The 12,524-nt window shown below is 39.0% G+C and overlaps 1 protein-coding gene across 1 annotated transcript; it reads right to left on the reverse strand.

Moving 5' to 3' along the window:
- Positions 1 to 3,763: 3,763 nt before the first annotated feature.
- Positions 3,764 to 4,448, reverse strand: TPD52L3 (TPD52 like 3). Its single transcript, XM_059410140.1, is given in 2 exon segments — positions 3,764 to 4,142; positions 4,144 to 4,448. Coding segments are annotated over 2 exon segments (684 nt in total).
- Positions 4,449 to 12,524: the final 8,076 nt, after the last annotated feature.

A 12,524-nucleotide genomic window follows, 5' to 3' on the forward strand; every position in this document is an offset into this window, starting at 1 on the left:
GGGCTAGATGTACAGAAGGGATCAAATTATGAAGATAGATTACAGAATGAGAGGATGCAACACATGAGAAGAGTAGAACCAAGTAGAAGAAAGGAAGTCTGGAGGAAACCTTTAATCCAGTATCCAAGTGTTCACAGAGATAATTTATCTAATGTCCATGACTATTGATGCAGGTATGCTGAAATCCAATAAAAGGGCCAAAACAAAACAACTGCACAGCTCCATTATTGTTAGTATTAACTCTTTAATTCCACATCCTTATCAACTTGCAAATTTATCCATCCCTCTCCTTTTTGCAGTTGTTTCCTAAGTCAGAGATTCTATCTCTTAATACTTCTCAATCTATTTCTATAATGACCAGAGTGATCTAAAACTCATTTGACTTAAGTACCTTCAATGCCTTTCTATTCCCTACAGAATTACTGAGAGCATATAAAACTATGATCTTGCCCCATGCTATTTCTCTACTCTCGTCTCTCTCTTGACCCAATGACTTATTGGTATTTCCTGGAACATGCCGTTCTATTACATTCCTACATGACTTAGTTTTTCCAGATATTATCTGGACTGTTCTACACTTATCAGTCTGGCAAATTCCTGCTAGTATTCTATGACTTTCTGCCTCTCTGAAATCTTCTCTGAGTCTCTGAAATCTTTCTATCGAGACAGAGTTGAAACCACTTTCTTCACAGACTTCCCCTATTGTAGCACCTACTTCAGGGAATCATAATGATTTGAGAATACATTTCTAAAAAGCATGGACCATGCTTAATTTCAGTGCTTTCAGAGCTTGGCACCAGGCCTGACACATGGTAGGGTCTTAAATTATCACTTTTTAAAAATGATTTTATTTGAGACAGAGAATGAGAGAACACAAGAGCAGGGGGGAAGGAGGGGGACAAATAGAATCCCTTGGGGACAGGGAGCCCAGTGTGGGCTTAATCCCAGTACCCTAGGAGCATGACCGTGCTGAGGGCAGATACTTAACTGACTGAGCCATTGAGGTGACCCTTAAATTATCTTTGAATAGTGAAGCAAAATGCTTTGTTTAAAAGTGGGAGGAACTTGTCAACATGTTGTTGATAAACTTTTGGGTTCAAGATTCAATGTCTAAAATATGTGATATTCATTCCTTCATTAATTCAACAAGTGTTTCTAAAGCCAGGCATGGGAATAAAATGATTAATAAGAAGAGATATTTCTTTACTGCTCTTAGGGAGTTGAATATTTATTGGGGAAAACTGTTACTACACTTGCTTGAATTATTAAATAAAATAAAACATATTCTGGGTTTGGCCCATGATGTCAGCCTGAGATTTTCCCTAACACCAGGCTTTCTACAATATGAGATCAAAGCTTTTGCCTGTTGAGTTACTTTATGTATGTTGCAAGTTTGTGTTGAGTTCTTTAGCACAGAAAAAAACATTTCGGTTGATGAATACTACAAAGTAAGAAACAAACTTGTAAACAGTGGAATATCTTGTGTTAATCCAAGCAAAACTTTGTGTTTAGAAATCTGTGGAGGGTTGAGATACACAGGTGACTTTATAACTTACCAAATGCTTTTGAGTTTACTGTGGTTTTTGGTTTTGCTTAAAGGAAAACCAAAGGAATATGGAGGCATTTAAAAGAATCAACACACATTGAGATATCACCTACACCAGTTAGAATGACCAAAATTAACAATACAGGAAACATGTGTTGGAGAGGATGTGGAGAAAGGGGAACCCTCTTACACTGTTGGTGGGAATGAAAGTTGGTGTAGCCTCTTTGGAGAACAGTGTGGAGATTCCTCAAGAAATTAAAAATAGAACTTCCCTATGACCCTGCCATTGCACTTCTGGGTATTTACCCCAAAGATACAGATGTCGTAAAAAGAAGGGCTATCTGTACCCCAATGTTTGTAGCAGCAATGGCCACGGTTGCCAAACTATGGGAAGAACCAAGATGCCCTTCAACGGACGAATGGATAAGCAAGATGTGGTCCATATACACTATGGAGTATTATGCCTCCATCAGAAAGGATGAATACCCAACTTTTGTAGCAACATGGACGGAACTGGAAGAGATTATGCTGAGTGAAATAAGTCAAGCAGAGAGAGTCAATTATCATATGGTTTCACTTATTTGTGGAGCATAACAAATATCATGGAGGTCAAGGGGTGTTAGAGAGGAGAAGGGAGTTGGGGTAAATTGGAAGGGGAGGTGAACCATGAGAGACTATGGACTCTGAAAAACAATCTGAGGGGTTTGAAGTGGCAGGAGTGTGGGAAGTTGGGGTACCAAGTGGTGGGTATTATAGAGGGCATGGATTGCATGGAGCACTGGGTGTGGTGAAAAAATAATGAATACAGTTTTTCTGAAAATAAATAAATTGAAAAAATTAAAAATAAATAAATAAAAGAATCAACAAAACAGGATCACTTTCTTAGATTGGAGGGACAACCTTTAGGTGGTGGTGACATGTTATAATATATACCCAAGCAAATAAAGGTCCTACACCCCTGCTGAAAATTAAAAAGACACAGACTTCTATTTCAGGCAATGTGACTGGAGGATTGAAAGTAGCTGCTGGGTCTGGCATATTGAAATTGGAAAAGGAATCCCTTCCCTATGCACCCCTCCCCAAATCCCCTGAGGGCTCAAGTTGTATTTCCTTCTCAGTTGGGGTCAGTTTTAAAAGAGGACAGACTTGGGAGTCAAAGACACCAGTGATGTATAAAATCAGTTAAGCTCCCTCAGAGGCATAAGGGCCAGCATTACAGGAAATGAGCATTCTGTTTTAAATGTTGCATTGTTGCTTAAGACAGGGGTTTATCTTTCTTGAATTTGGCTATGCTGTTTTCCTTCTAGCCCCTCAGCTGGAGGTAGTAACAAACTAGGAATTGCTGCAGAACAGAGAAGCATTTTTTGTCCTTTTAGGTGGCATGCTGTTGTGGTAGACACATGCTGCTTCAACAGTTAAACTTCCATGCATAAAAACATTAAGAAGCACAAGGCAAAATAAAGTTGCAATTTCAGCTTGAGTCCAAAGTAACAATCCCCTAAATTGATGCTAAAGTTACTTTGCTTAATTAAGAGCTTTAAAAAATCAAGTTTTAAAAGCTATAGTATTATGTAAAAACTAATCTACTAATACTTTTCCTTTCTGAGGTTCTCAGAGGAAAGGAGTATTCTTGATCATCCTTTTTAAAGTAAAAAGTGTAGGCCAGGTAGAGCTTCAAGATTTCTTTTGAGATTTAGGGCAGGAAGGAAATGAGGAGGGGAAAAAATTACAGATAATTTCATACCTTTTTCCAGCTTTAAAAAGAAAGCTACTTTGGCATTATAAATAGAGTAGTTTTTCTGAAAAAGAGTGGGGGTGGGCCCAAGATCTCTCTGAAGCCATTGTCCTGTCCATTTAAATGCAACTCCAGAAGGCTAGTACAGCAATACATTTCATCTACTAACTTTAGTGTAAAATAACTGGGTACAGAATGTTGGGGGTCTCTATCTCAACAACAGCAAATACATATATACAAATGGGAATAATTGTTCTCAAAACTGGCCTCTGTCCATTTCCTGAATTAACTTTAACATTGTGGTTTAGTTGTTTTTGATAGGCAGAGTCGCAATTGTGATGAGGAAAAGGAGTTCTTGCACTAGTTAGGTGGCCAGGCAAGGTAACCAAGGAGTTCATTCCGGCTCCAGAAAAGGGCAGCAGGTCATACCCACTGCTTGCAACCAGATCATCTCTACTCTTCAGAACCGGATTGACTCTACTTCACTGAACTGGATCATTCCCACTCCTGGAAAGTGGAAGTGGATCGTCCCTACTCCCTGAAGCTAGGAGCAAATCATTTCCACCCCCAGTTGAAGAAGGAAGGCAGTTACTGCTAAACTTTCTGTCACCTGCAACTCTGGATTTGATTGCCCCCATCAGACCTTCAAATGATCTGAACGTAGATGACTTCTTCATGTCTCCAAGCTTCCCGTAAATGGCAGAACCCATGGTAGACAGGGCAGCTGATGTCTTTTGTTTCATGTAAACACTGGAGACTTGAACATCGTGCCAGCCTTTGGACAGATTCTGCCTTAGCCCCACCAAGGCTATGAGACCCAGCTTCCTCTTAAGCTCCATACAACATCTTTCTTTGGCTGCCACGTAGTGTTATAATTTCCTCTTCCACTTTAGTGAGCTCGGATTTGAGCTCCTTTCGTTCAGCCTCTCTGAGATCCTCTGGTTCAGCAGTCAGGTGGGATTCATGTGTGTTTGCTGAGGTCACTGTCATAGTGCCTGGCATGGAATGGGAAAGATCTTCATGAAGAGAATCCAGGTCCAGTTCTTGGTACAGAGAGTCGTACACGTAACCAGCAGAGAAATAATCTTGGCCAACAGGGTTGAAATATAAACCTGTGGGGTCCAACTCTTGGCTGGTGGTGTGGGGCTCTGGGAATGATGGATCCATATCTTAGGGGGTGGAACAGCCTCCTTGGCGGGTAGTTGGTTGTTCTGACATTGTTCTGACATGAGAAATGGATGCCTCCGCTCGACGGGTCCACTTCTGGGTGAGGATAGGGAGTAGGTGGGCGGGGGCAGGGCCTGTCCCTGCTGGCTTGGTGGTGAGGAGGCGGGATTTCCGAACCAAAGGCAGCGGCAGAAGGAACCTTGGGCTCAGCTGTAATGACTGCCACACTCTTGGTGGTGTTTCAACGTCACAATGAACATGTGAGGTGGGCAAAGTGCCGCTTATTATGAGAGAGAGATTATTTTTCCTTCTGCCGCATTAAGGGGTAGGTCTCAGCCTTCAAACAAGTCTGACTTCTCCAACGGACTTCTTTGCACCTCACCAAGCATTGCCAAACTCTTGAAAATCAGTTGAACCCTTTGTACTAATTTATAAATTTATTAGAAAGCCCAATACAGAAAATAAAACTGCATGAAAGTGGAGGTAGGGAGTCTAGAACTCCTGTATCCTCTCCATTTTACCTTCCCAGGTGGTAAAGGGCCCAATAAACTCCTAGGGCTACTTCTAAAGTGGATTTGAAGGCTCCTCAGAACTCTTGAGTCTAGGTAGTGAAGAACATGCATGCTCCTATGGCATGAAGTATCAAACTCTGTCAGAGGCTTGGGACAGCGAAACTCAGAAAGTGAGTCTGATTAGTCATAATTATCTGTTATTTTGGGGAGGAGAATGAAGGAGAACAAATAAATCTATAATAGATGTGGCAAATTTAAACTTAATAAATTGAGCAGACTACTGTTTTTTAAAAAAAATTTAAAAATTTTAAAAATTCAATTAACACAATGTATTATTAGTTTCAGAAGTAGAGGTCAGTGATTTATCAGTCTTATATAATACCCAGTGCTTAATGTAGGGGCCTGGTTAGCCAGAGGGAGCCCTTTGGTTGTAAACTTAGATTGACCCCACCCCTCCCAGAGGAACTTACTTGCAAACCCTGGATATAGGGGTGGGCCAGGCTAGATGAAGACATCCAATCAGTGGGGCACACATATATTTATTGTGGTGAATTGAAATTCAATTGGTCACCCATATTGCCAATGGAGCATGACTGTGCAGTCTTCCCCGTGTGTTGCAATCTCTTTGGCTGCCAGTGTGTGGGCCAGGCTCAACAACTTCTATAAAGGTTAGTCTGTGAGGCTGGGTCAGGGGAGTAGTAGTAGTAGTCGTAGGAGTAGACATTGGGTGATAGTCATTGGGAGTGGCTTTGCCACCGCCAGCAGCGTCGTCGGGGTTGTAGTCGTTAGAGTAGCCGTCAGGGAGCGGCCTTGTCCTGGGAGCCTCATCGGAGTGACATAATGGGGAGCAGAGTCTGCATCGTTGGGGTTGTCCTCGTCGTTGTCGCCTCTTTGTAAGAGACGGCCCATACCGGTCAGTTAGATTTTCGATGCTTGGCACAAAATAAAGCTTTGCTTGACTTTCACTTTGCATCAGTCTTGTTCCTTTGATCACAGACCCTAACACTTATTACATCACATGCCCTCCTTATTATCCTTCACCCTCTTACCTCATCCCCTTATCTCTCTTCCCTCCAGCCACCCTCAGTTTGTTTCCTATGATTAAGAGACTCTTATGGTTTGTCTTCTCCTCTAATTTTGTCTTATTTTATTTTTCCTCTCTTGCACCATGTTCCTCCCTTTTGTTTCTCAAATTTCATATACCAGTTTCTCTGGTTGACTTATTTCACTTAGCATAATCTCCACTAGTTCCATCCACCTTGTTACAGATGGCAAGATTTCATTTTTTTTGGTGGTACTACTCAGCCACCAACAAAATGAAATCTTGCCATTTTCATTGGGGTGGAGAATGAGCCCAGATGTCCATCTACAGATAAATGGATAAAGAAGATGCAGTATCTGTTGATGGGACATCTGGACTCTTTCCACAGTTTGGCTATTGTGGGCATTGCTGATATAAACCTTGGGATGCAGGTACCCATTCAGATCACTACATTTGTATCTTTGGGGTAAATCCCTAGTAATACAATTGCTGTGCCAGAGGATAGCTCTATTTGTAGCCTTTTTTTTTTATTGTGTTATATTAGTCACCATAAAATACATCATTAGTTTTTGATGCAACATTCTAAGATATTGGTAACTTTTTGAGGAATCTCCATACTGTTTTCCAGAGTCGGTGAATCAGCTTGTATTCCCACCAGCAGAGTAGTGGGTTCCCCTTTCTCTACCTTCTCGCCAACATCTGTTTTTTCCTCTCTTGTTAATTTTAACCATTCTGACTGGTGTGAGGTGGTATCTCATTATGGTTTTGATTTGTATTTCCCTGATGACAACTGATGTGCAGCATTTTTTCATATGCCTGTTGGCCATTTGTACATTGTTTTTGAAGAAATATCTGTTTATTTCTTTTGCCCATTTCTTGATTAGATAATTTGTTTTTTGGTGTTGAGTTTGATAAGTTCTTTATAGACTTTGGATACTAGCCCTTTACCTTATAAGACTTTTGCAAATATCTTCCATTCTGTTGGTTGTCTTTTGGTTTTGTTGACCGTTTTCTTCACTGTGTAAAAGCTTTTTATTTTGATGATGTCCCTATAGGGACCTTGTCCTTGGAGATGTGACAAGAAGTTGCTGCAGCTGAGGTCATAGAGGTTGCTGCCTGTGTTCTCCTCTAGGGTGCTGATGGATTCTTGTCTCGCATTTCTGCCTTTCATCCATTTTGAATCTATTTGTGTTTGTGGTGTAAGAAAATGGTCTGGTTTCATTCTTCTGCATGTGGCTGCTCAGTTTTCTGAGACCATTTTTTGAAGATACACTTTTTTTTTTTCCATTGGATATTCTTTCCTGCATTGTCAAAGATTAATTGACCATAGAGTTGAGGATTCATTGATCTATGTGTCTGTTTTAGCATACTGTCTTGATGATTACAGCTTTGTAATAGAGCTTGAAGTCCGAGATTAGGATGCCACAACTTTGGTTTTCTTTTTCAACATTCTTTTGGATATTCAGGTTTTTTTCTTGTTCCATACAAATTTTAGGATTGTTTGTTCTAGCTTGGTGAAAAATGTCAATGGTGTTTTGATAGAGATTGCACTGAATATGTACCCAGATTGCTCTGGGTATTATAGATAGTTTAACAATATTTGTTCTCCCAATCCATGAGCATGGAATGTTTTTCCATCTTTTTGTGTTTTCCCCAATTTCTCAAATGTTCTATAGTCTTTAGAGTGCAGAGCCTTTGCCTCTTTGGTTAGGTTTATTGCTAGGTATCTCATGGGTTTTGGTGCAGTGTAAATGGGATCAACTCCTTAATTTCTCTTTCTTCTATCTCATTGTTAGTGTAAAGAAATGAAACTGATTTCTGTGCATTGATTTTATATCCCACCTCTTTGCTGAATTCCTGTATCAGTTCTAGCAATTTTTTGGTAGAGTCTTTTGGGTTTTCAACACAGGGTATCATGTCATCTGTGAAGAGTGAGAGTTTGACTTCTTCTTTGCCACTTAAAGCAAAGACTATTGTACTATGAGAAATTAGTAGAGAAGGAATAAGACATATGAAAATTGACCATATATGGGTTTTCAATATTGTTGTTGCATTTTTTTCCCCAAGCAGCCACTTATGTTTCTGAATGTATGTCTGCCCACATACATGGTTATTAGATGTGGAAGATGGTCTGCAAAGTAAAATAGTAGTTGGATAATGTCTGTCAGGATATAAAACCACCATATTCTTTATTTCGATTCAGAGCTTGTAATGCATACAATGGAAAAATCAGAACTTCAGTCCAGTGAGGAGAGGTGGTCACATATTACTTAGACCATTGTTAGGCTGCCCATTCCCAAGGAATAGCTTGAGCAAGTTTTAGATTCTAGTGATTTTGTTGGAGATTCTGGTAGTTATTGCAAACATGATCTTGTGGGACATGATGTGATCCTTAGCAAATTTTGGCAATTTGCCTTATGCATGCCCTATGTAGTTACAATGAAACATCTAATTAGGCATCCAAACTAACTTTAACCCTCCCTTCGGGTTTATATTAAATAACCTTTTCACATAACTCAATAGTGTTTATTATGTCTTGCTCTGAAGTGTGTGCTTCCCTAGATTAAAAAAACGAGGATTGGAAACATGAAAGCTGTTGAGGATTTGGCTATGGATATAAAAGTCTGAAAAGGGCAGCAAAGACTGCCTAAAAAATATTTTGTTCCACAGGGTGGACTTTTGTCTATTGCCTGCAGAAACACTACTGGTTTCAGGAATGGTCTCTCTGAACCAGAATTCTTTCAAAACTGAGGATGAAAGTTAAAGAACACCTTGAATTAAGCTAAATAAAAGGGAGCACACATTGTCCATTCAAAGTCAATTATCATATGGTTTCACTTACTTGTGGAGCAAAGGAATAACATGGAGGACATCAGAAGAAGGAAAGGAAAAGTGAATTGTGGTAAATTGGAGGGGGAGATGAAGCATGAGAAACTGTGGACTCTGAGAAACAAACTGAGGAATTTAGAGGGGAGGAAGGTGTGGGGATGGGTAAGCCTGGTGGTGGGTATTAAGGAGAGCTCGTATTTCATGGAGCACTGGGTGTGGTGCATAAACAATCTTGGAACACTGAAAAAAAAAAAGTAAAATTAAGATGTTAAAAAAACAAAGATTCCAAATAACCAGATTTGAATTTGCATTTGATTATTCTTCTCTGAAATATTTCAGTCACCAGTCTCATTTCCTATTTTGTTTCTATGCTTCCATACCCTTCAATTCAAGGAATGAAATCCCTTGTTAAATTTGGTTCTTGTAAGTAGTGTAAAGATCCAAATCAGGGGCACCTGGGTGGCTCAGTGGGTTAAAGCCTCTGCCTTTGGCTCAGGTCGTGATACCAGGGTCCTGGGATCAAACCCTGCATCAGGCTCTTTGCTCAGCGGAGAGCCTGCTCCCCCCACCCCCTGACCTCCACCTGCCTCTCTGCCTACTTATGATTTCTGTCTGTCAAATAAATAAAATATTTTTAAAAATCCAAATTAAAAATGGCTTCTGGAAGAGTGCCTCCTAGCTATCAGTGTTCTGACCTCCTGAGCAGACTTACCTGTAGAAATAAGTCACTACAATAGAACAATTCATTTTATTAGGTTTATGCTTAGCCATGTACAAAACAACACTTATATTTTGAAAACATAGGTCTTTCAAATGAAATTTCATTTAATTTATAGAGATTCTAGTCAATTGTTTGAATAAACTACCCCATTAAATTGCAAAATACAAACTATTGGTCCATGGTTTTACAATCTTACATCTCTAGATTAGACAGTGAAATCTCTATCACATAGAAAGGCCCACAAAGTTATTAATCTGAAACTGAAATCTTTTTGATGCTACTTAGGTACCAAACAGCCAAAATACTTGATTCAGTAACCTATGAAGAAAGAACTTGAGGATTGTTTTTAATTTTACAAGTTTGCTATCTTTTGTTTTCAAGGAAGACATTATTTATCCATTTTAGTAAACAATAAATGTTAATTATTTCTCTAGTAAGAGTGATGAATTTATATACTGATCCTTCATAAACATAAAGGTAAATGGTATAACAAAAATGATGGTTTTTTTTCTCCTTCTAATGTTTAGAAGCTTGTATGTTATGTTTTATAAATAAATTATTGAAACTAGTATGTAAAAGCAAAGCCGTAACCTTCACCAGGTCTGGATTGGTTAGGATAAAAGAAGTGAGGTTGTAGGATTTGATACTTGAGTTGAAAAATGATTAGGGACTAGTACCAATGCCAGCAGGTTTAACCTTTTGACTTCTTTTGTTATAAAAGATCAATATAGAGCTTCTCTTTTTTTGCCTCTTTTCTTTTTCTCCTTCCTTCCTTTCTCCCTTCCTTCCCTCCTTATTTAAATTCAATTGACCAACATCATTAGTTTCAGATGTAGAGTTCAGTAATTCATCAGTTTCATAAAACATCCAGTGTTCATCACATCATGGACCCTCCTTAATGCCCATCACCCAGTTACCCCCTCCCCTCCCCAGCAACCCTCAGTTTGTTTCCTATGATTAAGAGTTTCTCATGGTTTGTGTCCCTCTCTGATTTCTTCCCATTCAGTTTTCCCTCCCTTCCCTTATGGTCCTCAGCACTATTTGTTGTAGTCCACATATGAGTGAAACCATATGATAATCATCTTTCTCTGATAATGGAGAGTCAATGGATATCTTGACTCTTTCCACAGTTTGGCTATTGTGGACATTGCTGCTATAAACAATTGGGACATTGACAACCCTTTGTTTCACTACATCCGGATCTTTGGGGAAAATACCCAGTAGTGCAATTGCTGGGTAGTAGGATAGCTCTATTTTTAGCTTCTTGAGGAACCTCCATCCTGTTTTCTAGAGTGGCTGAACCAGCTTGCATTCCCACCAACAGTTTAGAGGGTTCCCCTTTTTCTACAACCTCACCATTTGTTAACTTAGGCATTCTAATTGGTGTAATTGTGGTTTTGATTTGTATTTCCCTGATGAAAACTGAGGTGGAGTATTTTTTCATGTGTCTGGTAGCCATTTCTGTGTCTTCTTTAGAGAGGTGTCTCTTCATGTCTTCTGCCCATTTCTTGACTGGATTATTTGATTTTTTGTTTTTTGTTTTTGTTTTTGTTATTGTTGGTTTTGGGGGGGATTTTTTGTTTCTGGTGTTTTTGATTGTTTGTTTGTTTTGTTGTTGAGTTTGAGACGTTCTTTATAGATCTTGGGTACTAGCCCTTTATTTGACATGTCATTTGCAAATATCTTTTCCTATTCTATAGATCGTGTTTCAGTTTGGTTGACTCTTTCCTTTGATGTGCAGAGCTTTTCATGTTGATCAAGTCACAGTAATTTATTTTTGCTTTTGTTTCCTTTGCCTTTAGAGATGCATCCTATAAGAAGTTGTTGCAGCTGAGGTCAAAGAGATTGCTGCCTGTGTTCTCCTCAAAGATTTTGATTGACTCTTGTTTCACATTTAGGTCTTTCATCCATTTTGAATTTACCTTTGTGTATGGTTTAAGAGAATGGTCCAGTTTTATTCTTCTGCATGTGGCTCCTTCCTGATTACATCAGCTTGTAAAATAAACCATGTTGGTGGCTCAAATTACTTCTGAAGAACTGACAATTCACCCTGCAGTCTAGTCAACTGCACTCCAGATTTAACCATTGTGAGTTATCTAGGGCTTTATTTCTAATACTATAGAACTACTACTATGAACATTTTATTTATTTTAGCTACCAAGAAAAATGTTTAAATATTTAATTAAGACTGAAAATAAGGAAAGTAGTTGAAACCCTAAGCCAGCCAGAATGTTTCAAGAGTAGGAGAGAAAATTGATACTTGGCCTTTCTTGTGGAAATCCAGAATATTAGGCTTGATTTCAGCTCGCAAGTTATTTTCACTATTATCTCATATCATCACCCAGCTCCCTCAATTCAGTGTGTCACCCACCCCAGAGGTATTCTCCAGTATGAATTGGAATATTTGCTGTAGTTTACAGCTGCAAATGTTATTGCTAGCAATACCCGTATTTCAGTAGTTAACTTGATGCTCATTTTCAATGACATTTCTCTTCAGGAGCCCTTCTACATGGACTAATAAGCCTTAAAAATACTTACTTATATTATAAAATAGTATTTTCCAATCTAAAGCCCAAACATACAGTCAGGATATTAAGTTAGGGCTTATTATTGTTATTCACTGTCTTTGGTGGTGTATATAGTTGTGGCAGGAGTCCCCAGAAGAATGAAATTAAAATTTAGTATCTGTCTCCTTTGCACAACTGTCAATTTTCATAAGTTGATATATATGGGTGAACAGACTTGTTAAGAGTTTTGTTATACAGGTCCTTAGAAGAAGAGAAAAGACAGGGAGATGGAAAGATGGAGACAGGGAAAAGAAACCGATCAGAAGATGTAGAAGCTATGCTAGATTAAAATCAAAGATTCTGGAGTTAGAAGCAAGATGGCAGAGGAATAGCAAACTGAAATATCACTAGTCCCAGGAGTTCAGCTAGATAGTTATCAACCATTCTGAACACCAAAAACTCAAC

This window comes from Mustela nigripes, chromosome 9 (genome assembly GCF_022355385.1).
Source record: "Mustela nigripes isolate SB6536 chromosome 9, MUSNIG.SB6536, whole genome shotgun sequence".
Lineage (NCBI taxonomy): Eukaryota > Metazoa > Chordata > Mammalia > Carnivora > Mustelidae > Mustela > Mustela nigripes.